The sequence below is a fragment of the Falco rusticolus genome, chromosome 4, assembly GCF_015220075.1.
Source record: "Falco rusticolus isolate bFalRus1 chromosome 4, bFalRus1.pri, whole genome shotgun sequence".
NCBI lineage: Eukaryota > Metazoa > Chordata > Aves > Falconiformes > Falconidae > Falco > Falco rusticolus.
In genome coordinates, this window is record NC_051190.1 from 51,776,318 (window position 1) to 51,803,429 (window position 27,112).

At 48.2% G+C, this 27,112-nt stretch overlaps 1 protein-coding gene and 1 long non-coding RNA gene across 3 annotated transcripts in view; one reads left to right on the top strand and one right to left on the bottom strand.

Moving 5' to 3' along the window:
* The first annotated feature begins 306 nt into the window (after positions 1-306).
* Positions 307-27,112, top strand: part of CCDC12 (coiled-coil domain containing 12) — a 42,021-nt gene continuing 15,215 nt past the window's right edge. The window contains exon 1 of one of the 2 annotated variants that reach the window (XM_037386139.1): positions 307-548. In XM_037386139.1, the coding sequence (XP_037242036.1) occupies positions 343-548 (206 nt within the window). In that variant the 5' untranslated portion in view covers positions 307-342. The remainder of the gene's footprint in view (positions 549-27,112) is intronic. The other variant, XM_037386140.1, reaches the window with a different exon arrangement.
* LOC119147330 lies at positions 1,610-4,348 on the bottom strand. The gene is made up of 3 exons (XR_005103992.1): positions 4,243-4,348; positions 3,300-3,421; positions 1,610-2,318 (listed from the first exon to the last, which is right to left on the bottom strand). It is a non-coding gene; the product is annotated as an uncharacterized LOC119147330 (long non-coding RNA).

Genomic DNA, 27,112 nt, shown 5'->3' on the forward strand with positions numbered 1-27,112 from the left:
GTCCCCCCCGTACCGGGTACCTGCTGCTGGGGACACACACGTCCCTTCCCCACCCCCGCTTTCACCTTCCGCCCCGGCAGCCCTTTGAGGGGAAGGTATAAGTGGGGGTGGGGGTGGTAAAATGCCCCCCACCCCATGATTACCCCCCCAATTAAACCAGCTGAGCTTTGCGCACCTTAGGAGGGCTGGGAATAAGCCTAGCCTGGCAAAGAAGTAGGATTTGGGGCTATTTTGCCTATGAAAAAAAAAATAAAATTACACATTTTAAAATTTTTATTTTTTTTTTCCGCGTCCCCCCCCCCCCCGCCGCAGTTGCGCCCGATAGCCGCGGCTTGCTGAGCGATGCGCTCGGCGGTCGATGAGCCGCGCCTGCCGCGCGTGCGCGCCGGGGGTCGTACGGAGCGCGGGGGAGAGGGAGGAAGATGGCGGCGCCCGGTGGTGGCGTGGAGGCGGAGGAGGCGGCGGCGGGCCCGGCTTTGGGGAGGCTGGAGGAGGAAGCGCGGCGGCGGCGGGAGAGGTTGCGGGCCCTGCGGCAGCGCACGCTTCAGGTGCGGTGGGGGTGGGAGGTGTTTGGGGTGGCGGATAGAGGGGTATGAGGGTCTGGAGTAGGCCTAGTGGTGGGGGCAGGGGGTCTGAGGTGGGCCTGGGGTGTTGAGGGGAGCACAGGGGGACTGAGGTGGGCACCAAGGGGCTGAGGTGGGCCTGGGGATGGGGGAGGGGGCACAGAGGCTCTGAGGGGGCCACAGAGGGTCTGAGGTGGGCCTGGCGTTGTTGGCGGGGGGCACAGAGGCTCAGAGGTGGGCCTGGGCGTGTTGGGGGGGGGGGGCACAGAGGGTCTAAGGTGGGCCTAGGGGTGTTGGGAGGGCTTGAGGGACAGCAGGTAGTGAGGTCTGGAGCCAGAGAGTTTGGAGGGGGTCCTTGGGTTAGGGAGGGGCCTGAGGCAGAGAGTAGGGGGTGAAGAAGGAGTTTAGGGGGGACAGGGGGGCCTGAGGGTGGGGGGATGGTGCTGTGGGTGAAGTGGGGGTCCAGGGGTGCTTGGAGAGGGCTGGGGGGTTGGGGGCCACCAGGCTGGTGGGGCTGGTCGTTGCGAGGGGTTCAGGTCCTGGGGCACTGAGGGTTAAGGGGAAGGATGGCTGGTGTCTGGGGTGTGTGTGTGGGGAGGCAGTGGGGAGGGGGCTGTGGGGTCGGGGAGAGGAAAAGAGTAGGGCAGAGGGGGTCCCGGACTGTGGGGAAGGGGATGTGGGTAAGAGGGGTGAAGGCACTGGAGGAGGGGGCTTGGGATCTGGGTGATGCCCCAGTGACGGTGCTGGGTCTCTTTGGTCCCATCCGTGGGGTCTGTGCTGGCTCTGTAAGACCCCTCCTGGTGCTGCTCTGCCTTGTCTGCTGTCCCCGGCTGTTGCTAAACACCCGCCTCGCGTGATTATGTGTCTTGATTTTTCTATCTTATCCCCCCAGTTTACTGTGTGTGTGTCACAGCTGAAATCCAAGCTGCGATCTGGGTTTGGTAGTGAGGATGAAACCCGAGATTCACCCCCGGGGTTAATTAATAACATGTTACATTTCTCTGGTGCTTTCTGGGCCTTTAAACTTGCCTTCCAGGGAGACACTGAGACCCAGCTACCTTTAGCGCAGGCGTGAGGATGCTGAGGGACCAGTTGTGTTGCCTTATCAAAGCCAGGGCCAAGCGGGTCTGTAAATTGGGATATTTTTCTTAGATGTGTGCACTGTGGATGGTGCGGCAGGCTCCTTGCTCAGCCTCAGAGGAGTACGCTGTGGATATTGTCCATCTTGTATTCCTGCTGGCAGCAAAATGTCCGGGATTGGTTCTTAAGGACTTTATCTGAAATGTTTTGTGATGGATTGAATCCTCACCCAAAAACCTCCAGTTATTTTACCCGGCTGTCATTGTTGCTTCTGCAAATGCTGAGCTCAGAATATTAAAGTAGAAATTATTTTTTTTTTTATTGAGGGTGTAAGAAGTATGGAGTAAACTTGAGAAACTTGGCAAGTGAGTATCTCGGCAGCGCCTGCTGAGGAAGGCAGCGGTGCTTCAGGGTGTCTGCACAACCTGGCATTGCTTAATTCTCCTCTTTTGGGCCAGTAAGGCGGTGCTAGCTCTGCTCCTCTTCTGCCACATCATCCTGAATCTGTTGATCCAGGTTAGCACGATCCAGTAACGTGGGAAGATGTCCTGTCGCTCCAGCAAGGGACCTTCTCTTGGGGTTATTTACAAAAGCCATGACTTTGGTGGGCAGGCCAAGCGAATTCTGCTGGTCTCTTGCCTTGAGGCGTTCCTGATTAGCAGAGAGCTGAGCTTTCTGAAAGGACAAAAGTGGGATACAGCTCCATGCCTAGCCTTACTGAGAAGAAAAGCTGGTGAAAAGAAAAGCTCCTTCTAAAAGAAAAGCTCTTTCTATTCGCTCCTGTCTGGCAATTCTAGAGGCACTGAGACGGAGTGGTTGTGGAGCACACAGGGTGTCGTTATCGTTCTATTGCTGCACTGTTTAAATTTTGGGTGCAATTTTCTGACTTGGCCCCTGTGAAGGCTAAAGCCATTCTTCTCACAAGTAGTATCTTGTATTACCAGCATAATGCCTGGTAGCTTGTGATGGCTTCTGGTGGACTTGTCCTGGTAAGTTTGTCCAAGCCTCTCTAAATCCATTTTTACTCTTGGCTTTTGTAGCCCCGTGAGACAGAGTCCCACCATTTAATGACAAAACTACTTCTTTGGTTTTAAACCCATTAAGTGAAAGTTGCCTTGAGTGCTCTCTCACGCAGCCCTTGTGAGAAACACAAGTCATTCTGTGTCCCTGTTTATGACTTTGTAGTGCGCTCGGTCTCTTTCCAGGTTCAGGCTGTGGTGTTTGTATACAGATCTCTCTGAATCATCTCAGTGCCTTTCCCTGGTCCTTCCCTGAGCACTGGCATACCTTTTTCCGAGGGGAGATCTGGGACTGTGTGCTTGGCTCGGGATGTGGGGCACTGGTGGGTTTACAACTCTGGCACATGATGTCCTGGGTTTTTTTTCCCCCCTTGTATTCTCACTTCGGCCATGTGAGCCTGTCTTCAGCCATCAAAACTTTTTCCAGTCCTGTCAGTCTCAACAGGGACCTTTCCCCAGCAGCAGAGCTCACTGGGAGCCTGTTCCCTGTGCATGTGTAGCCACAATTATTTTTCCCCCCCATGTGTGTTGCTTTACATCAGGCTCTGGATTTCACCTGCTGTCTCATTGCTCAGTTGGGTGTGATTTTACAACCCTTCTGCCAGCTGTTGTTGGGTTTCCTTGTGGGTGATCTCACCTGCAAACGCTGTCATCTCATGAGTCTGGTCTTTCCCAAGTCCTTTGCGGTGCTTGCAACAGCCCAAACTCTGGCAGAGAGTGTGGGGGATAGAGAAGAAGAGGGGACCTGCAGATCCTTGCCTGGATTGTTGAAAAAACAAGTGAGGTAGAATCGTAGAATCCCAGAACGGTTTGGGTTGAAGGGCCCTTAAAGCCCCCCCAGTCCCACCCCTGCCACGCGCAGGGCCCCCTTCCCCCAGCCCCGGTGGCTCCCAGCCCCATCCAGCCTGGCCTTGGGCACTGCCAGGGCTGGGGCACCCACAGCTGCTCTGGGCAGCCCGTGCTGACGCCTCACCACCCTCACAGGGAAGGATTCTCCCTCAGCTCTGATCTCCATCTGCCCTCTCTCAGCGCAAAGCCGTTCCCCCTTGTCCTGGCGCTGCAGGCCCTTGGGAAAAGCCCCTCCCCAGCTTCCTCGCTGGCCCCTTTGGGTGCTGGAAGGTGCTCCAGGGTCTCCAGGAGCCTTCCCTTCTCCGGGCTGAACAGCCCCAGCGCTCCCAGCCCGGCTGCGCAGCAGAGGGGCTCCAGCCCTCTGGCCATCTCCGTGGCCTCCTCTGGCCCCACTCCAACAGGTCCGTGCCCTCCTTATGCTGGGGGCCCCGGAGCTGGAGGCGGCGCTGCAGGGGGGTCTCAGCAGAGCGGGGCAGAGGGGCAGAGCCCCCTCCCTCGCCCCGGCGGCCACGCTGCTGGGGATGCAGCCCATGGCACGGGGGGCTTTCTGGGCTGCGAGCGCACGTGGCCGGGTCACGTCCAGCTTCTCGCCCACCAGCACCCCCAGTCCCTTTCCTCAGGGCTGCTCCCAACCCGTTCTCTGCCCAGCCTGATACTGGGGGCTGCCCTGACCCGGGTGCAGGACCTTGCACTTGGCCTTGTTGAACCCCACGAGGTTGGCATGGACCCACCTCTCCAGCCCGCCCAGGTCCCTCTGGGTGGCACCTCTTCCCTCCAGCGTGTCCATTCAGTCAGTGGATGATCTTGTGCTTTCTGCTGTGCTCACCCAACCTGTTGCCTTTTATTGACTGGTAGCAATTGGGGTTTTTACTCAATAAAAAGTGCACGTGTGTGTGTGTTTGAGTTCAGGGCATAATTTACATTTGAGAAATGTCAGTCACCACTTGCTTATGCAAATATGCCTAAAATAGTATGCAAGCTGATGCTGGATTCTCAACAGTGTACGGCCTTGGCATCAGCAGAGTGTGCAATGTCAGGGATCAGGTATGGTATCAGAGAGGCCATTTCCTTCCTGAATTTAACTAAAATAGTCTTTCAGTAGTGAACAATCAAATTGTGGACTCTGACTTGTTGGCATATTGAATATTGCTTCCTGTTCTGGCAAAAAATGCAGTTTTTCAATTGTGTAACTGTAATCTTCGTTTGTAAGCTTTCCTCTTGGTCCTGCCCCCACCCCCACCCCCCCAAAAAAAAAAAAAAGTAAAATCAAAATACCTTGCAGCAGTTGCTCACTAAGTGTACAAGCCCTGAGGGTGTCTGCACAGCCTGCTGTGTGGTGGCTGGAGAGCTAAAGGGCTGCTCTGTGGTTTGCCAGCATGTAGCTGAAATGCCTGAACCCCATCTTTTAGTCTGACCCGCTAAGGCTTCTCTTGATGCTTCTCAGCAACCAGGTTATTTATTGTATAAGACTGTTTTTACTTCCTTGGGTTAAGTCTGATGAGTGCAGACTGAGCCAGGATTTTTTTTTTGTTGTTGTTGCTTTGTACAAGTGTTTTTACTGTTTCTGTGAGTCCTGCAAATTGAAAGATCATCTCTCCCTGATTTATACCCCCCAAAATCTCAAACCAAGCAAAAAAACCCCATGGTATGGTGTTATCTAGAAGCTATTGGAGAATCAGGTGGAAAGGTGATGGGAGCAACGTTGAAAGTAAGCTTTCTGCTGTGCAGGAGGGCAAGTGCGCGGGGAAGTACCGTAGCCTGTGACGGGGCTGTACATATTTTTCTGCCAGCTTACAGCACTCAAAAAAAGTTTCTGAAGCTGGTGGCTTATATAACTGGCACTTAGCTCATGTTTTCACTGCCACCTTCAATTAACAGGAAAACCCCACCAAGTTTTTGCAGGGAGCCTTGTGAAAGGTCACTCAGTGACGTAGGTCTTTTCAAGTTTAAGTTGGTTTTTTGTTTGTTTGTTTGTTTTAAGTAGCAAACGGTTCCATCTGCGGGGGAAAGTGGGGACAGCCTTTTCCTAACCACACTGTGCTGTGCCCTGCTGACCTCGCCTAAAGGAAGGCCTTTGCGGGCTAAAGAGTGGGATTTTTCGTGTGGCTTTTATTTTTCAAATGGCTGAGTAAGGGCAGTAAAAGCTGCATGAGTGTTGAACTGGTCTGTTGTGCTCTCTTTGCCCAAGGCTCGTGCTAATGATGGTGTTGAGGTTTTATCCTTGCAGTATCGTGTGGTAAAGCCCTGATTATCTGCTGTGTCTTTTTTTTTTTCTTGCCTAACGTCTGAAAATCAGATTAAAACATTCTGTTCATGTTTCTCAGGAAGACTGTTTTTGTTTTAGCTGAAGAACAACTTTTGCCCAGTTCAAGATTTAGCTTAGTACGATTGTATTTATTGCCTTTAGTTTAGCTCTTCCCAACTATCGCCTAACTGTGTTTTGAAGCAGAATGGGAGAGCAAGGTCTTCTGAATCTGTTTACCTGGCTGGAGGTGACTGTTTCCACACACTGAGGTCCTGCAAGCGCTTGCTCAAGCAAGCTGGAGCAGTTTGACCGGCAGTGAGATACAGAAAACCATGGGCATTTTCAGGATGGCGACCTTAGAGGCTGAGTTTTGATAGTACTTTGCAATTTTTGTGATTAAAAGGAGTGCAGCAGCGTGGCGCTTCCTGTGAAAAGCTGAAAGCACTTGCACCACCTCAACTATAAAATCCTTGTGCTACAGATCAGACTGAAGCTTTTGGGGAGATTCATCTGCTTAATGGAGGGTTCAGTCCAAAATGGTGTTTGGAGCAGAAAGCAAGTCCCTGTCCTAGATAAGATGTCACAAGATAGCTCTGTTGATCACCACTGGCCTGTCTAAGGGGAGTTGTTGTCCCTGCCTATATGAACACTTAACTTTTTTTGCAAGTCCTCTCCTTAATACACAAGAAACTGTGTTTCCATAACCACAGCTTTCTGCTGAGCAAGTTGATAATTAACTGTAGTTATTTGTATTTATGAAATGCTTGTCTGCAGGTTGCCCTTGAAACTAGCTCTTGGATGCATTCACATCTGCCCAGTTTGGAGTTAGACAAAGTCTTTGCTTGGGTGCAGCGTGCACTGGAGTTTACCTTGCTTTGAACCCTGTTAGAACCACCATGTAATGTCAGTTCTTCCAGCAGGCGTGTCCTGTGATGGGTTTGTAAGCACCTTGTAAATTGGAGCTTGCATCTTAAAAATACTGAGGTCTCTGCAAAAGCTAAGCTGATTTTGGGGATCCATCCATGTCAAGGAAAACTGTGCTGGTAAAAAAGGGTGGGAGAGGGGGAGGTCATGGGCCCTTTGGTTCATTTAGGTATCGCAGTATAGCATGCATGTCATCCACAAATGCTTTTGGCTTAGGGCGAGGAATCTTATTTCAGTTAAAAATATGTGTATGTGTGTTTAGTAAAGGATTTGATAGGCTTTTCCTCTGGATAGCACCAGAGAAACAAAGTAGTAGTGAAAAAGAAGTACGTACGTTATCTTTCTTGCAAGGGGCTAAGTACTTTTCCCACAGCTACTTATTTTTAGCAACAGATATACGAGTAGAGGAGCTGTCGTTTCGGATGCTGCTTGTAACCTGGGTCTGCTCCTTTGATCCAGCTGTTGAAATAATCTTGTGTGTGGCTGCTATTGAAATGAGAGGAAATAGTTCATGGCTGCCGGTGGTGTGACAGGGCTGTGGCACGTTTCTGCTGGGTTAATTTGGATAACAAAGGAGAGGAGGGCTTCAGAGGAAACTTCCCAAGTTTGGCTTCCTGAGACTGTGAGCAGAGTGGTTTAAGGGAGTGCTGGGTCAGGCTGTCATATGCTGAATGCACTTGAAGTGTTGAGAGGAGTTTTGTGCCCACCTCTGCCCTTTCCCTGCCAGTTTCTAGGGTTTAAGGGGGATTCTCCCCCACCCCTCCCATTTCTAAAATACAGCTTGTGGCCCCTGTAAAGACGAAGAGCCAAAGTTCACCATGCACAGGGAGGATTTGGGTGGCAGTAGGTTGGAAATGGAAGGGCAGCTGGCAGTGTTGGACGCATCTGATGGAGCAGCTCTCTGCTGGGAAGATGCATGTAGCAACCCTTTTCTGTTTCGTTTGGGGCTTTGATGGGCTGCTGTGTCCTGGCTGAGGCTCAGCGAGGATGGGCCAGCATGCTCAAAGTGGCAAGGAGACCTGGCAGAATGGGAAAGGATGACCCATGGGGAGATGTAAAGCAAATTGGACTCACTACATGAAAGGCAGAGAAGGTTTTGGTGCAATATGGGCACGATAGGGACAAGAAGTCCTCAAGGCTAGTCCCATTTGAGCCCTGACATCCTTTCTTCTCCAGCATGGCTGGCACTTCCCTGTCCCTCACCCACCACACATGCTTCTGAACTGTTGGGGCAGCTCCTGGCATGTTTGGGGTGCTGTTCCTTAGGCCAAGGTTAGCACAAGGAGATGCTTTAGCCAGAATCTGCTTGACTCAGACTAGCTTTTTTTCACATTGCTTTTTGCTGGCACCGTTGCCACCTTGTCAGACCACCAGCGTAGCGGCCCAGCAGAAGTTGGCACTTGGAGGCAAAAATCTTTGAAAAGACCATGCCAGATGTTTTCCTTCTTTTTTAGTATGGAACTGTGGTGATATAAAAAACCCTATCAGGAGCGTATCTTGTAAATAGAGGGTTAACTTTCCTAGGAGCAACCAGCAGAAAGTTTATGAGTTCTGATTTTCCTGATGCTCATTAATCTTGACTTACTTTTGCATCGCCATGGTAATGGACAGAGACTTTTTACATAATTTCTCTCTTTTCATCTGTACCCATAAAAAAAGATTAAGCTGTCCTTTTCAACCCAAAGTAGACAGTGCTAAGACCTTGGCTCTTTTAATCTACCGCTCAGTAGTCCCAGCTGTGCTGTCTGGGTTGCCTTTTTGCTGGAGCTTTAGAATGGGCTCCATGGAAATAGTAATGGACGTGAAGTCTCTTTTCATCCATTGCTGATAGCACACTCATGCTGAATGAGTGGGAGCTCCAAAGGGTAACGCATAGCCAGAGGGATGCCTTGTGGTAGCCAGAGGAGATACGGACAGCAAGCAAACTCTGCCTTGGGGAAATCTTGTTTTTAGCCTTCAAATGGATAAACTGCTATATAACAACTTTATCTTTAGGTTACTGAAATTACCTGCTGTAGGTAGCTTTTGTGATTTTCAACAGAGAAACCTTGTCTTTCCAAGGATGCAAGGCTGATGGGGTTGTGTCTTTCCTCCCCAGCTGCTGGCCCCATTGACCAGTTTCATAGTGGAGCGATGGAGGGTGGGCACTCGGTAGCTACAAGGCCCCTACAAGCTTCAGGAAAAGAGGTTGGATATAGAAAGAAGCCTTTTTTTTTTAACCACCCTCCTGAAAGTTTCAGTGTGAGCTCAGCTGTTACCAGCTATCAGGAAACAGATTTGGGAGATTGTTGTGTGTGTTCAACTGTGGAGAATGTTTTGATTGGAGCTTCTGCTTTATTAAACCTCTGAGAACATACCCAGAGTCAAATCCATAGGAAAGCAGGCCTGAACCTACAACAATTCGTGCAGGAATTTCACTTGGCATCGTCTTACTGAAGGAAATACTTGATGGTTATTACTAGGAAGGCAACATCAGCATGGTCCTGAGCATTTCAGCTTTGTAAATTGTAGTAAAATTCAAGGAGGCTTTTGTTGAACAAAAGCAATGTAGTTAAAGGTCAGTCTGAAGCTTTTCCACCCATGTAAGTGCATGATTCCCTTTCAGATTCTATTTTTGAAGCTTTAAAAGCTTTTCCTTTATTCAGGTTTGGTTCTGTTTCCTTTGACGACTCACAGCATCTTTTTGGTTGTTTTTTTTTTTCTTTAACTAGGGCTCGACATTTGTTTTCCTGATGCCCTTAGTTCTGTAGATACAGCAAATGCAAATCATCCCGCTCTTCAGATCATCTAGTGTAAAGCATGAACGTTTCAAGGGTAATGTATTTTCATCTGGAAGAAAGTAATTTGAAATACAAATGCCAACAGGGAAAAGCAGCATCTATATGAACTTTCAGGCACACTCCTTAAGGTGCAAATGTGGTGCAGTAGTGGGGATCCAAAGCTGATCTAAGCAGTAAATGCATTCCTCAGTGGATTTAGGACTGCTACAAAGGACGTTTTTAATAAGCAAAAATCAAGTGACCTTTAGGAGTGTGATGGGAGGCAGTGAAGGGCACCAAAGCACCTCGAACGTGTAATCCGGGCTGGCGGGGAAGACAACGTGAAGCATCTAAGGCCAGAAGGTGTTTGCCAAAAGTTAGGGACAAGCTGAAATAAGAAAATCTGTTCTGTGCACATTGAGGTTTCACCTGTATCTTGCAGCCAGCACAGATTGCTTGAACTTGTGCAGCCCTCATGACAAAGTATACTCCTTCTTTCTTCCTTTAATTTTGTAATCTTGTCTGTGTCTCTTGGGACACATATGGTTTTGGGCCTGAAATGTGGCAGCTTCAGGTTATTCCCAAGGCTTCATGTGAAACCAGGTACAGAGGTAAACAACAGGAGTGCCTGTGGGTCAGTGGAGAAACTGGTGTTTGGCCCTGGGTTACATCTTTGCCTGTGCTGTAAAAATCCAGTTTGCTTGGGACTGTTGGGGGTTTTGTGCCAAGGTAAGTGTTGGTAGCACCGAAAAGAGGGAAAAAGTGGATGCTTTGTCTCTACTTGCTCAGGTTCTCTGTCAGATTAGCTTAAGGAAAGCTCTCCAAAAATGTTTAGTTGTATATAGGTGTAAAAAATAATATGAGAGAATAATAAATAAAACAACTGATGAGATCTCTGCTTTGAAATACCATGAAACCGGCACAAAAAAGTATAAAGTGGCTTAATAAGCATTCTTTGTCTGTAGTGTTTGAATTTGCAAGGGAGTAGAACAGATGGTTGTGCTCTTGGCTTCTGTGGAAATGCTTGTTGTAGGCATGTATTTCAGTATTGTCCATATAAGTGCATGCATATATACCTCTATATATGAGTTCCTGCATTCAGATTCCACCTTCTCCTTCCTTGCAGTCTTCCCTCGCTTTCTTAACTTGTAAAGTGGGTGGTGTAGTACTTCTTCTGTAACTTTGGGAGGAACTGTTGTATGGAAAAAAGTCCTTGCTGTGAAAGTAGTATTTAGCATTTACAATCATAGAGAGACCTTATTGTGCAGGCATGTTCTGGATGTACTGGCTTTCTTTTTCCTTTTGCACTTGGCTTTGCTGCTGTTAAATTCTGGGACAGCGTTTGATTGCTGTAGCTAAATAACAGGATCCCCTAGTAGGTAATTTCCCAGTAAGAGACCTGGTATTCCTCTCCTTTTAAAACAGAATATGTGGTAGCTCAGGGGGATGCTGCTCATTTTCCAAAAGCATCCATCGGCAAAACCAAGGTGGAAATTGTTGTGTGGGAGGTGGTGGTGGGGACACTGGAGCAACACGGCTCCGCTCCTGCTCGGCTGCCGTGCCGATGTGCAGGCTCACCTGAACAGGGCAGGTGCCTTTCTCCGCACTGAACCTTCGTAATGCAATAACCTAGCGAGTGCAATAGCTCCATCGCTGCTTCTGCCGCTCTGTTGGCCAAAAAGCCTCAGACAAGGTAAAAAAGCAGGAGCCTTCCCTCTGAGGCTGTACAACCTTTCGGCTGTGTTAGTGCAGGGAGGAAGGCTCTCCCACCTGCTCCTTCGCTCAGCATCCCTGCCCCGGCACTAAAGCTTTCATGGCTGTGTCGTGTATCACGTCGGAAAAAGCTGCTTTGGCTGCAGCCCAGCCTTTTGTTTAATGTTGCTTTCGCTTTGCAGCCAGATTGCTTCCCTGCTCCTCTATGCCTGCCCGTGCTGGCAAGAGAGGTAGGAGGGGAGGAAGGGCACGGCACTGCTCGTTTCCTTCCCAGCGTAGCTCTGCATCGTGTTTTCCTGCTATTGCTGCGGATGAGGAGCCCTTCCGCCTGTTTTCTTGGCTGTCCCGAAGAGTCGGTCAATCTGCAAATGCTGGTGGGCTCTGACCGAAGCAGCCGAAGCATCTCTCTGGCTGAAGAGCAGTGTGTGGTCTGGCAGCTTGGCTTGCTGCTGTCCTCAGTTTTGGTTTTTTTTTCTGCTCAGTTTTTATTTTGGTGGAGCAAAGCAGCCTTGCGTTCCTGAAAGCAAAGTACCAAGCGGCTGAGAAAACAGTTGCTGTGGAAACAGAGCGTAGTAAAGTTATTACAGTGAGAATAAAACACACACTTAGGGCTACAAAGGCTTCATTTCTATTCAGGCTTTATTAGGAAAGTAATAAACTATCGCAGCGGTGCTCAAATGGCTGGAGATGGAAGCCTGCAGACAAAAGGATTGTGCTTCCACCAGCGACATGCAAATACACGGTGGGCGGCCAGGGGCGGTCAGTCATCCAACCATGGGAAAAGTTCCTCAAGGCTCTTCTCTACAATGCCACCCCATGAACGGGGTTGACTTTGAGACAGGAGGGTCCTTCAGAGCTGTGCTGGTGTTGCTGCAGGGTCTGGGATGGCAGCTCTTGGGCATCCCTGGGGTGATGGGGAAGGTGAGGGTCAAGGGGGCTTGAGCATTGATGTGGATCTGGAGTTTGCTGGAGGTTTCGACTGCTTCTTGATGCCTGCAGCGAGGTCCTTAGCCAGGCAGGCTCTGGCATTGTGTTGGCTGATTGGTACCTACAGGGAAAGCTGTTGATAATAAACCCTGAAAAGCAGTTTATTCTTAAACACTCATTTTGTTTGTCTTGTGGGCAGCTCTGGCTTGGAAGCTGATTGAGTGAAATACGGGGTTTTGCTTTTTTGCTTCTAAGCTCTGGAAACCTTTTGTAACCAAGTGGTTAGGAAAGGCTGGGAAATAAGGTCTGGGAGTAGAGGGGTGCCAAAATATCAATACTTAAAACAACACTGTACTCAGGACAAATAAAAGGTGGGAACTAGAAGTCGAGCTTGCAGGTGAATAGTGTTTTGTCTGCGTGTTGCTGCTGACAGTCCTGTGAATTAGGAGCTCTGCTTGCTTTTGTAGTACGGTGGGTCTCGGTTTCCTTTAGGATATGCAGGTTTGGTGGTCATAGTCAGGACTCAAATTCATGTCTGCTTATTCACAGCTCCTTCCCCTAATCCCTGGAAGCAGTGACAGTCAACAGCTGCCTCCTCCATGCACCGTTTGACAGGTTTTATGCAAGGGAGCCAAATAAATAGAAGTATTTTGCTTCAGCTGTAGTTTCCCAAGGTGATGCCATGCAGATGTTGAGCCAATGCTGCCGGGAAGATACTCGTATGCTTTTGCTGCTCTTTCTGCCTTCCCTCTGGTGAGCTGAGGTTAAAATAAACCAAGCCAGGTTAAAAGTAACCCAGCAGGAAAAAGGAAACTCTTGGTTTCTCTCTGCTTTGATTCCTGGATCTGATTCATGGAGAGACCTTGTGAAGAGGAGAGGTAGAGAGGAGGGCAGCTGGACTGTTGTTGAAGCGCTGCCTTTTGCGCATCTGTGAAACTGTGGCTGTAGGCTGGAGTTTAACAACCTTTTACACCCGTCTGAGTGGATTCTACTGTGGCCGCACCTTGCCTGTAGCTGCCTGTGCTGGCATGTGTTTGACCCTGCTGTGAACTGGTTCAGGAAGCCAACTGGCTTTTTTTTTTTTTCTTTTTTTTTTTTCTTTTTTTTTTTTTCTTTCTTTCTTTCTTTCTTTCCCTTTTGTTTGTTTGGTTTGGTTTAATTTTTGTGGGAGGCTAAGTCCTTGAAGTGGTTTCCCATGGGGTGCTCACCCTGGTGATGGGAAGGTGCGGCTGGTGGGAATGGATGGAGATGCAGGAGGTCTGGCACGGCCACATCGGATGGGACAAGGGACAGGCTGCAGGGTGGCAGTGCCAGCAAGGCTAGCCCGAAAGGAGCCTTCTCACCGAGCCAGGGCTGAGGCTGACAGCCTGGGAAGTGAGACAAGATACATTTATTTTTAAGACCGTGACAGCCAGCACCCAGGTATAAATAATGGAGTGTGATGGGATTATTTTGAGTAAAAACACATGGAGCCGGCACGGAGGCATCTGGTATAATTGATTTAATGAATCTGAAAGGCACTTGAGACAGGTTTTCCAGCCAGTGTCCTCTGCAGTACAGAGCTCCTGTTCATCCTTGGCAGATGCTGGACTCCCCCAAACATGTTTTTCTTCAGTGCACCCACCTGCATTGCTCTGACACGGCTCTGCACCCCCAGCTCTTAAGGGGTGGCTGGTCTTGCCGTCGGCTGCAGATGAATAAAGTGCAGCACGGAGGCTGATGACCTGCTACGAGTCTGGCAGGGATCTGCAGAGCTGCCGGGACCCGGGGAAGCTGGGGGAATCCCTCCCATCCCGAAACAGCAGCAATTAGTAACGGTGGCACAAAAGCTTCTCAGTCTCTAGTTCTTGCCTCTCCAAGAGACGGTGGTGCGAGAACAGCATTATCGACCTTGTCGGCAAAATGTCGTGTGGTTGGGATTACTCGGCACAGTCGTAGAGCAGATGGATGGGTAAAACATTTTGTTCTGCATGATTTGAGCGTTAATCAGGCTGTGCTTGGTTTTGGGAATCCCTGTGTGCTCGTTCCTTCCTGCAGCCTCACACTTCAGTGCAGGTGGAAGAGGATCCTTTTTCCCTTCCCATCTCATTACTGGTTGGTTGTGGCCCTGTGAGGAATTTGGAGGCAAGGCTGACCAAAGAGCTTTTTGCCTTTTTTTTTTTTTTTTTTTTTTTTTTGGCGGAATGTGAGGGCTTGTTTTCCACCCCCCACTGACACAACACTATTCTCCTTCCTGGCTTAGAGCTCTTGCAGAAAGGTGGAAATTAGACCAGTCTAGAGGAAAAACATGCTTGTTGGAGCTGTGGCGTTCACCCTCTGGGTATGTCAGAGCTCATCCCGCTCCATACGGTGAGGCACCACTGCTTCTCCTCCCAGTGGGTACACCGCCCTGTGAGCATTGAGACTGTGATGCTTTTTGCTGCAGCTAGCTGCAGCAGTTTCCCCCGCAGCACTGGGGAATTCACCCTTTCTCTGGGCAGTTTCCCAACAAGACAAGTATCTGAGGTTCTTGCTGACCTCTTGTTGAAGAGCCCTTGATGCTCTCGTCAGCCATCTACTTTGTTTTCCATGTCAGAACCTTATGCTAAATTTCCATGCCATTTGCTTGATGCCGTGTTCGCTGCTGGGTCCATTGCCTGAGTTGCTGCTGCCGTACTGCAGGGGTTTCAGCCTGTCCAGGCGGTCAGCAGTGCCCGTCCCCCTGCGCTGGGCACTGGGGGGGCCGCCCCTCGGATGCTGGGCTCAGTTTGGGCCCCTCAGCACCAGCCAGACCCTGAGGGGCTGGAACGTGTCCAGAGCCGGGCAGGGGGCTGGGGAAGGGGCTGGGGCACCAGCCTGGGGGGGGCTCAGGGGGGAGCTGGGGGTTCAGCCTGGAGAGAAGGGGGCTCAGGGGGGACCTTCTCGCTCCCTGCAGCTGCCTGACAGGGGGGTGCAGCGAGGGGGGGTCGGTCTCTGCTCCCAGGAACAAGTGACAGGACAAGGGGAAATGGCCTCACCTTGCCCCAGGGCAGGTTTAGATTGGGGGTTGGGGAACATCTTCCCTGAAAGGCTGGTCAGGCACTGGGACAGGCTGCCCGGGGAGGTGGTGGGGTCACTGTCCCTGGAGGGATTTAAAGGACATGTAGATGTGGCACTGAGGGACATGGTTTAGTGGTGGGCTTGGCAGTGCTGGGTTAGCAGTTGGATGTGATGATAAAGGTCCTTTCCAACCCTAATAATCCTATGATCCACTGCAGCCCAGTAGAGGATTGCAGCATATGGAGAAGGAATGTTCAAAGGCAGCTTTGTGTCTGTATTTCTGCAAGGAGCTATTTTGTTTTTCAGTTAAGCATTTTGTTCTCGGCCAGTTTGGTACATGTCTTGAGAGTCCCCTGTGACCTTGTGCGAATCAGAGAAAAGAACCTGCAGTTATGCATGCCGTGGTTCACTGTGATGCCCAATTACTTCGGTGCTGGACTGTAAATACCCGTGTTGCACCATATATGATATTGTTGAGTTATTTGCCAAGCCTATGTGTTCGTTTAGCCTCACAGCATCCCTCTCGGGTGGGTTTAAACCATCCCAATTTCACGGTTGAGGAAATTAAAATCGCATTGCTGAAATAATGTGTTGTAAAAAGCCTGAATGAATGGCTGTGTGTTGCTGGGCCATCCTTTCGCTACACGAACATAAGGTTGCTGTTAGTTGTAGAGGAATTTTCTTTTAAAGTTTAGTTCCCTTGTAGCCTCCAAGCAAATGATTTATAATACTAACGAAGCTGGGATGGTCTGGGTGATCTCCATCAGTACGCAAGCTTCCCCAGCATCTTTCTGCCTGGGAGAACAGTTAAATGCAAAAAAGCAAAGGAAAATCCACGGCAGGGATGGGTAGCTGGGCAGCGGCGGCCGTGTTGCTGTATGGTCAGCTGACGTTGCTTTTCAACGGGCTTTTTTGTTTAATTTATGAAGAGGAAAAAGAGACCTCCAGAAAATAGGTTAATCATCAGCTCCAAAAATGCAGTTAGGTTTGTCTTGCGCCCAAGTGGCACCACTTAATTAGCGCATGCAAAGCTGTGATTTACATTTGTGAAACTCTCAGTAGTTTAACAATTTTTTTTTAAATATAAATATGGGATTGGGGGGTTTCATGTGTGGAGCTTCTTGGCTGCAGCAAACCTTTAACTTTTCAACAAGGCCTTAGTGTGTAAACACAAACTTGGTTATAGTCTTTTTCTCTCATTTCCCCCCCCCTCCCTTCTCCCCCCTCCCCTTCCTTGGAGAAATGAAACTGGCCATGTGTAGCATTTGGGTTTGTCTCTGCTTTTATCCGAGAGCAACAGAAGTGATGTATTAACTCACTGAAATGCCTCTAAAATCCTAGCAAGCCAGCCTGGCCCTCTCTTCCCTCCCACCCCAGAGAACAACAAAACTGGAACATTGTCCCCGCCTGCAGTGGTGGCTTCTTGGCTTGGATATGACTAACAGGTGGTTTTTTTTAAAAGCCATTTGGTTCTTCCTCGATAATAGACAAAAATTATATGACTTAGTGAAGATGTGATGGGGGTTAAAACAAGCACACTATTGCTCTGGCACAAACAGAATTATTTCTCGAGTTAAACCCCCTTTTTTGGTAGAGATTCAGCTGATTCCTGAGTGTTACATCCTGTAAATCAACAGATTTTACTGGAGGGTGGGATGACTCTTGTGAGCACATTAACCTGTCAAATTCATATAAAGGAGTTTTGTCGTTAGTAGAACAAGCTGTAATGGTCTGCTCTGCCTGCTGCCAGTGCTGCATTTTCAGAAGGGCTGGCTGTGTCTCCTCAAAACGTGTCAATGCTATGAACACAGCCTACAAAACCCATAAAACTTTACATTTCTGATACCAGTACTCGTATTAGTGGGTGGTAGGGACCGATGCTTTTACTGCCCACCTTCAAACGCGTTTGCCCTGCCCTTGCACGGGTGGATGGTCCTCCTGCATCTTTGCAGACTAGGAGTTAAGCGATCCCTAATGGGCATTTGCTCTGTGTTTAAGGCAGTGGCTCTGGCTGTGCATATTTCCTTTGGAGAAGTGATTTTCAATTTTCGACTCAGACCTCGGAAAAGCACCACTTTACCTCTCAAATGTTAATTACCTGATGCTTTTGCCAATCAGCAGCTGCATCCATTCTCTCTCAACATGTGAGCCTTTCTGTGCCAGCACAGTGGGGCTCCCTGCTGCTTCCCACCGAAGGGCTGAGGAGGTATTTCTTAGCAGCGTGCGGTGTCTCGCTAGCCAGGGCTGTGGCTTCACTGCAGAGGGGCAGTTCGGGTGGAGCAGAGCCTTGCATTAACATTTAGTGTCAATTTAGTGTTAACGAGGAGCGGGACAACGGAGATGGCCAGAGGGCTGGAGCCCCTCTGCTGTGCAGCCGGGCTGGGAGCGCTGGGGCTGTTCAGCCCGGAGAAGGGAAGGCTCCTGGAGACCCTGGAGCACCTTCCAGCACCCAAAGGGGCCGGCGAGGAAGCTGGGGAGGGGCTTTTCCCAAGGGCCTGCAGCGCCAGGACAAGGGGGAACGGCTTTGCGCTGAGAGAGGGCAGATGGAGATCAGAGCTGAGGGAGAAATCCTTCCCTGTGAGGGCGGCGAGGCGCCGGCACGGGCTGCCCAGAGCAGCTGTGGGTGCCCCAGCCCTGGCAGTGCCCAAGGCCAGGCTGGACTGGGCTGGGAGCCACCGGGGCTGGGGGAAGGGGGCCCGTGGCGGGGGTGGGACTAGGAGGTCTTTAAGGTCCCAACCCAAATCACTTTATGATTTGGTGATATGGGAGATGCTTGGGACTGGGACTGGGAGAGGACTCGTCGTTCGCAGCAGATCTGAGGGCAGTGGCAGAGCACCTCGAATAGCTGACTAACGCGGGCAACACCAACGCATGGACATGTCCATCGCTAACAGAATTGGTGATGGTGTTGGAGCAGCATCTGGTGCTGGTGCGAACTGTCATGACCTGATTGGATCAGTGTCATGATTAATACTGGGGTGGGGATGTAGAATGAAATGTAATCTTAAACTTACTCAGGGCCTGGGGAAGAATGGTAAGAATTTGTCCAAAATAGGTGACACCAAGGAAATTTAGTGTGAAATGGTGTTCTTCTCTAGCCCGTTGGGCAAAGCTATTAGAGGGAACCAGTAGACTTAGGAGTGCACAGGGGTTTAGCCAGCAAGCCCCAGTGCTCTTGTTCTGTGTAGCTTAGATTTTGCTTTCACTGTGCCCTATGTGGAAAGGAGTTAGTGACATTCCTGCTGTATTGGGATGGAGAAGCTTATTCATGGTGTTTCCAGCTCTGCGTTGCCTGAAAAAGCATTTTCGCTTTAAAGTGTCTAGTTCTTCCTGCTCAGAAGTGTTTACTTCTTCCCCCTCAAACTTTCCACATCGAATTGAAACTCATGTATTTTCACATACACCTTTTCTTCAACAGAAAATTTGTAGTTCTGATCTCAGGGGAATATCTGTCACTCATTTCACCAGGGGACAGCAACTTGCTGCCAGAAACATTCCCCAGTCTTTGCTGTTCAACAGCAGTGTTTGCGGTGCAAACACGTGGATTCTGAAATCGTGATAGTAGGTGTATTTAAAAAAAACCAACACAGCCACTTTGGAGTCATTTTGGGTTTTTTGAAGGGAAGAAATATTTGTCCTTATTTACTATATAAACAGCACAATTATTAAAAAAATATGGTGTTAGAAATACCTTTCCTTTTGGAAATGCTGAAGTTTTTTTTGGAGGCAGGGACATAAACCAAGGTGTTTAATTTTCAGAGGCAGTTTTGTTCCTTGTGTTTGTTTCTTACGGGAGGTTGCGCTGTTCGGGCACTGATTTAACCATTTCCATAGTAACCAGCTATGACTGAACTAGGATTAGGACTTCAATAAGGAATAAGCAGCAGGGACACAAGTTCGGCTCTTAAACATCATGTTTTTATAGAATTACCACAAGGGTTGCTATGAGCAAATGGCTTCGAAACAGCTTTTGAAAAATATCAGTGGATTTCGGGTACTGAGTATACTTTTAATGTTTTTATGTTGAGAATTTTTTGCTGTAACATATTATTGTGAGATCCTATTTTGGCTACACTAAAGAACTGAAAGTCTACTGGTTTAAAAACATGCTGTATTGCTAATAGAAGCCTTTAGCTACTTGGTGACATGACTTAGCTTTTTGCATTCTGGCATTAAACGTCTTGAAAGAGCAGCGAGGTGAGAGCAGGGCTGCACAACAGTGCCTTGCCAGACTTCAAGGACATCTAAGCTTAAATCCTGGCTGAGTGGGAAGCCAAAGTACTAGTATGTGCCATGCTTGGACCAAGGCACGGGAGCTCCGTCCTCACATCAGAGCTGACCTGACCGCCACTTATGCTTAGGACAAAGAAATACCAAGGAAAACGGTGAATATAACCACCGAACAAGATGAATGCTCGTTACCTGGATGAAGTCGTCTGCTTGTGCAGAAAATCAGACTATATGACCTAGGAGCTTCCCAGCTGTCAAGAGACAGGAGGAGGGGCGGTTGTGTGGGCTGCTCCTTTTGCTGATACGAACGCTAGCACTTTGCCTTGCATGGGCTCCCTGGGGCTGGCTCTCGGCAGCCAGTAAGTGGGAATAGGAACAGCCACAGCTGAGCTGGCAGAGAATAGCTTGAAAGATCAAACTTGCTTTGTTCTGGCACTGACCTCTTTTTAACTCCTCAAAAAGAGACAGTTATTTGTGCCGAAGAAGCACTTGACTGGTAACGTGACCATCCCTTAAGCCTTAAATGAAAGATAAGGAGATATTTAGTATTCTGGTCAATCCCCAAGGAAAGTAAGTCTGTATTAATTCCTAGGAAGAGAAACTGTTGGGTCATTTTGTTGACTTTTAGGGGTTGCCAGGGGATGGCTAGCTGTGGCTGGGTTGCATTTGATATGGGCACTCAGGGCCAGCTAAGTAGCCTGCGACATTTGACAGAGCAGCTCTGCTAAAGCTGGGGAGGCATGGAAATACGAGTTGGAGGATTTAGGCAGATATCAAAACATGGCAATTTGGTTATTGTAGTTTTGGGTGAAGGCCAACCCTGATTAGAGGGGGAAGCAATTTCCCAGACAGAAATTTTTGAAAGTCGGTGGAGAGGAGAGAAGGAAACAAATAGAAGCTTCCGTTTATAAAGTGTATTTGTGAAGGAGTTAAGTGACACACTTGTGTCATATGGGAATGATGAGCTGCTTTCCAGATCAACGGTGATGAGGGGATATTAGACATCTAGCAAAACCACTTAAAATCAGCAGTTGTAGGTAATTTGCACATAGGAATCCTGAAATAATCAGTCATAGAGATTGTTGGCCTGCTGTGTTTTGATTTAAATCTTTTCTGAATATTGGATAAATTCCAAAGGACTGGAAAAGTGCTAAGAAAACACCACTATTTAAAAATAAAGGCAAGAGGGGTAACTTGGGTGAAGCCAGTTTGACTGTTGTTGGTGTTGAGCAGAATGATGAAGAGCCTGATTTGCAAGTCTTTTAACTAAGAGTGAGAAAAAGGGAGTGTCATTTTTGTCATGTAAATTTGATTTAGTGAAGGGTTAGTATTGCACAACATGCTCGTTAAAAATTACAGCTCTGAAAGGGGTAACCGATAGCTTAATAGCTGTCAACGTGGAATCATCATCTGGCAGAAGCCTTGCGTTTAGGGGCCTGTGCACCCAGTATTTCCATTAATTGTTTGGAAATATGTGTAAATTTTCTGCTGCCTAAATGATGGCTGACTCAAAGTCTGAAGGCTGGTGAGGTCTGAGTCGCAACTGTCATCTGTTTGTGATAAGTATGAGCCCTTTTGAGCAAAAAAGGGTTGCGGGGCATGCGGATGTGTGCTCCGTACCACCTGCATGGGGAAAATACTGGGCTCATCCATAAAATGGGCTCATCTCTGGGAAACCAGCTGCGTTCAGAAGGAAGCTGTTTCTTGGGCTCCTGTATCGGGTGAGGGACGGTGTCCCATCCATCTTGCCATGGTTCATGTGGTTGTTCAGTGTGGCCATTTGGAGACATCTTAATGAAGTCACTGATGGGGGGGTGGGCTGGGGTGGGGGTAGGAAGAGAGAGCCATATTTATTCTGGTGTTTTATCAAAAAGATTTGAGAAGCGTCCTTGATTGTAGCACGCAAGTGTTTGCACCCTTTAAATGTGCTGGCTGCAAAATGCTCTTTGGAAATGAGTGGCAGGAACCGATAACTGGAAATAAGTTATTGTGTCATATGGGCTTTAGGCGAAGCTGCTAAAGAGAGGAGCAGCTCCTCCACCTCTTGTCTTCAGGATGAGGTTGTGTCCTTTCCCTTTTCTTGGAAAAGATGCTTTACTGAGATGCAGATTGCCACAGCGTAGGGATAACTGGCTGAGACTTTCCAGATCAGAGGCATTTTAAAAGTCAGACAAGGTGATTTAAACATCCCTTTTGGCCTTAAATCTTTGAATGTGATGCAAAGTGAGCTGCTTCCCTTGTTATTATAGTGGAAGGCACCAAATAGCTGGGTAGGCACCTACCAGCAAGAAAAAAAAAAAAAAATCATTAAAATGTGATGAAGCCCAGGGGAAAGTTTCATGTTCTTCAAAACGTTGTATTCCCTGGAGCAGATGCTTCTCGCAGGTAGTCAAGACCTGCTCCACATGCAGGGAAGCATATGACGGGTAGGAGAGTTTGCTTTCCTGCAGGTAAAGTGAGTCTCATGTTTTGTAATTTCATATGCAAAGTTTGGCTGTACACTGGGAGAGTTGATAGAAATGCCTTCCACGACCGCATTCCTCTCTGCTCATTATCAAGGTTTACCTCCTGCTTTGTGATAAGTCTGCCTGAAGTCTGGGAAGTGGTAGAACGTGAAACCTGGTGCTTTCCCCAAAGTGCTGGAGCAGCCTCCTATTTTGCAATGGGAGCTCAATAAAATCCAGTTGTTCTTCAGCAGGGAAATCAAACTTCTGCCTGACAGGACTGTGGGTTGTGGGTGGTGAGAGGAGATGGACTCATCTCCCTAGTAATAACCCAGAAGCCTTCCTCCTCGCTGCCCTCCTGCTACGCCCAAGTGCTCGACCATGCTTAGGAAATATTTTTACCAAGTTGTCCCTGTCTATCTCTGAATATTGAACTGTCGGATATATTCTCTCTGCCTGATGCTGGCTGGGAGGAAAACAAACCAATGCAGTTAACGCTGACCGAATAATGTGGTTTACATCCCAGTTTTGCAGGACGCAGGTTCTGAACCTTGCAGACATCATCCGAGTTCCCATGTGTGTTCAGCTAGGAGCACAAACTATTAACTGATCCCATGTAAAGCTCATTATGGGCCTTGCGGGTGTTGCAGGGAGGCAGCTGACACCCTTCTTTGAACAACCTGATGCAAATCTTCTTGGATTTACACCTTGAGCATGCTGTGGATTAGATTCTTTGGCTCAGACCTCTTTGTGAAGAGTGGGAGTCTGCAGAGCAGAAGTCTTCATGTCAGTAGCTGTAAGCCAAGGCTTGCCAGTTGCGATGTCTGCAAATTAGAATAGGTAAGAGACTACAAGCCAGTAAGCTTTTTAATGTTGGGAGTTTATCTTTGGAGCATCTCCTTCTAGAGACTGAAGGATGGGAATGACTTTGTTTGCAGGCAGTTGGTGAACAGCCATGTAGACTTGTGTGTGTGTCTCCAATCTTATGACTTACAGCTAATAATAAACACCTCGCCACAGGGTGCCTTGAAAAGAGGAATCGCTAGAACGAGAGTGGAACAGCAGAGGCTTATTTTTGGCTCCCTTTGTGGCGTTAAGGTTTGAAATGCGAGAAAACGAATTTGAACTGAAAAGTAGTGAGAGTTGAATTGCTGCTGCACACCTGTGGGAAGTGAGCACCAGCAAGCAAAGGGAAAAGCATTAAACCACGTGAAGGACAAACCGGTAATCGGGGCAAACACTGCTTTGGGGCGGAATACTTCCTCTCCTGAGTTAAGAAACGAAAGTTGTGACACAGCTGTTGAACAGAAACACTTGAAGGGGACGATGAAGGGGCAGATCTTAAGACAAAAATTTGGAGCAAAAGACATTGCTGCTGTGTCAAAGTCCTGAGGGACCAGATAAATCCAGTATGGGCAGAGGAGGAAGAGGAGAGAGATGGGGCAGCAGTAAAACACAGAGCTATAAGATAAGCCGCTTGCTTTGAGAGGCTCTCTCTGTATCAATAAATGGTTCCGGTAACAGGATCTGCCTTTTCCAGCCCTCTGTCCCAAGGAGGCACAGCATCCTCGCCTCAGGCTCTGTATCTTGCGTGTGGTTTCAGGTCCTGCGCGTGCAGGAGTAGCTGGAGAGGGAAGCTGCCCCGCATTGCTGCAGCCGTTGCCTGCACTGCTGGCTGTGCGCAGGAGGAAGGGGACGTTGGTTGCAAACCCTTGTTGCTCTGCGAGGGCGGTTAGTCATCTGGTTCTGCAGTAAGCTGAGTATCAAGGGGACATTATTTTTTCCCTTTTTATTATTTTACTTTTCCGTCTAGTTATTAACGGCTTTGAGTACCACTGTCTCTCAGCTATGCTCATCAAGTTACTGTAAAAAAGGAGGCTTCATATCTTAGGCTGGTTAATTTATAGCGCGGATGGATGCAGTGCAAGCTGCTCCAACAGCCTTTGCACTGAAGTCGATGAGTGCACATACAGTCTTTCCGCAGATGATGCTGTGCCTGCGTGTGAGGATGTTTCAGCTCTGCCCCAGCTCTTTGTTCGTACCCCAGGGACTTCTGATAGGCATTCCCTTAAGAACTTGGCTGTGTTTGCTCAGACTAAGGTGTTAGTTTTGAATATAATTTCAGGGTATGCTCTGGGTGACTATCTGGAGAGTGCAGGGGGTGTAGGGAAAGCTTGCTAAAACTTTTCTATTGCTAGCCAAAGCTACGGGCAGTGCCAAGCAACAGGGTACATCCCTGGTGCTGACGGAGGAGAAACGGTCCCTGTCTGAGGGGAAATACAGATCAAGCTGCTGCAACCACTGAATCAGTCCTTGGCTTTCCATCTCCCGCTGCTGTTGTGCAGTCAGTCTCTAGGGCTGCAGACACTTCAATTGTCTCTTTCTGCTGGAGTAATTGAAAATTCAGCTTTCTTATACAGCAGGAAACCCCAGCATTTTGGGTGAAGAAGTGCAGAAGGCAGAGGAGGGATCTTCTCCAAAGCCTGGCTGGCTGGGCACTGCCAGCTGCCCGCCCCGCTTGCTGCCTGCTCCAGCATAAACCCATTGAGAAGTGCTTTGAATCAGCTGCAATTTATATGTATATTTAGAAACCCGTGACGGCTCCCTCCACGCAGCATCTAGAGTAAGCTGCTGTCATCTTAAAACTTGGCCTTTTTTCAGCTCGCGTGAAGGCAGCACAGGAAGCCCTCGTGGTAAGCTGTGGGTAGGGAGCGTGTGCAGGGGGAAGGTGCAGTGTGGCTGGAAATGCAAGTAAAGAGCTCAGCAGTCAGAAGCGGAGCAGCGATCCTTCTTTGCTTCATCCATCAAATAATTGCTTTAGAAACCCCCCCCCCCTTTTTTTTTTTTTTTTTAAATGGGTGACCAGCTGTCTCTTTGCAGAGCTGCTGGAGGTTTCTGGCTTCTTCACCATGCGTCGTCTCTGCACCATAGCTGGGGGTTTTTGTCACTCTGCTCATGAAACCGAAATCTTGTTTACAGACCGTTTTGCAAACAGGGAACCAGCATTAATTTCTCTTGCTGAGGGCTGGGAGGGGGGGAGGCCTGACTTCAGACATCCATTTCAGAACTTGTTTGGGTTCCATTTGCATGCTGATGTAGCTGGTGGATCCTGATTAGCAGCAGATAATGGCAGGGAGCGTAATTTAGAGGGCTTTCGTGTCAGTGATAAACAGGCTGGAAATGGTTACATGCAGTTATGCAGTCTCCTTGAACTGTGCTGCAATCCTTATTAGCCTCTGTTCCCTTCTGCTGAACTGCAAGAGGCACCATATCTCATTCTTCCCAGCTCAGGACATCCCCAGGGAGACTCTTGCACCCGTTCTCTTGTTGCCGAAGGGCAGCGCGCCTGCTCCACGCTGGCCGGGATGCTACGAGGAGAGCTGTAGCGGAGAAGAAATCCTGAGGTTGAAGGCACTACAGGACTTGTACGCAGCTGCATTTGCTGGTGGTGTGCTCAGTTTTTCTAGAAATATCACCAAGACTTCAGAAATTATTTGGGTGGTAATGGGGAATAAATTGAAATTGGGAATTTTGGGCAAGCTCTAGAAGAGCGGTAGGATTTCAATATTAAATTATTTCAGTGCACGGGGAAACGAAATATTTGCAGCGCTGCGAAGAGTGTAGGCTTGCACTGGGACAAACAGCCACACCTTGATGCGAATATTTTTGCCAAATATCTCCTCAGGATTTCTGAACCTGCTTGTAACCCTCCTGGATAAAATTCTAGCAAGAATGAGGGGAATGCAGACTCTGTGCGTGTGTGCTAAAAGTACGAAAAGATGAAAAGAATGAGAAAGGACTTAAGAGTCCAAGAAGGTTCTTCCCACAACTTTAAATAATGTGGATTGAAGGGTGTCTAAATATTACCTAGCCCAAAGTTCACACCAGAAAGTGACAGCGGGCTGCGTGTGCTCTACCCAGCCAAGCTCAGGGTCTTCACTGAACAAGAAATAGCTGTGCAAGTATCACAAGGTTACTGTGGACTTATAAAAATACAATTGCAAACAGAGATTTAAAACTGAACTAAATATAGGATTTAGGGATGATTTTTATTATTTTCGCTTTCTTTCTAAAAAGACAGGACCATTTTTTCTTGCCCTTTGATCAGGAGCTGAACCTGAGCAACTCCAGTGACTGATGAGCCTGAACCAGAACTGAGCCATTTCCTGGCTTTCTTCCCTGTTTGCACGTAATCTAATTTTTAACCCAGGTCGCAGAACAGAGTTTTAAAGTTCGTATAGTCAAGATGCACGTGGTAAGTAAGCTGTTCACTAGGAAGACCTTTCTGTCCTTTCAGAGGTTAAGAACAAGCTTAGCTGGTAAATAATTTTAATATCCTGACGTTGGCTGTTAGATGTCTGAACTCTCCAGCGAAGTTTTTAATACAGCACGTAACTAATCAGTGTAATTTCTGACCTGCAAGTGGTATTGGTCATGTTCTGGTTATAATCAATTTTTCAAAGCAGTTTTCCAAAGCAAGATGGGAACCTCTTCCAGGTTGAAAAAAAGAATTTGAACAGACTGACCTAAAGGGCTTCGTCTCTTTGAACTGCATGAAAAGGACCGGTAACCTTTGTGGTGCAATGAAAGGACTTTTCTTGAAAATTGTTTCTCTGGTCTTTGAGCTGTTCCTGCTGAAAGGTAGATGAGTGTTGGACAGCGGGCCCTGTGTTTGTGGCAATGTGAGTTGTAGCCATATATTACAAATGCTGTGTATTTATTACCCGTTAACTTGGATAGCACTCCTCCTGGAACTGGCCATGCTCAAGGAAATAAAGATTTCATCTGCTATCTGCTAGGGCTGCCATGTTTTGCTTTTTAGTTGGAGGATGATGAGGGTGTTCAATCAGAAAAGCAACAGCTTCCAAGGAAGTTGTTCATTCGCTGTGCTTGCTATAACAATATATTCTGCAAAATATGCAGAATATGGGCAGATCTGTTTGCCGCAGAGCTACTTTGTTCAGTGGTTGAATTAAGTTAGTTAATTGGTGTGAGAACCAAACAAAACCCTTTCCAGCTCGTTATTGTTAATGTTTGATATCTGTGCCTGTTCGGGTAATAAATATAATTGTGGTAACTTGACTAATAAGCTATTAGTACCAGTGTCTGGATGATGCAAAATGAGCCTCTACAATACCGTAACACCCTGTTAAAGAGAAATTTGATTTCTATTACTGCATGGTGATTCTGGAGCTGAAGTTAGACTCTTTGTCATGCTGATTGCCGTTTGATTCCTGCCATATTGTTTTGCAACCTGTTAAAGCATCCAGAATGATTACTTAGGAGAAATAAAAGGGACCTGTGCGAAGCCTGCTCCGATGTGTGCTCCCTGGACTTCTGC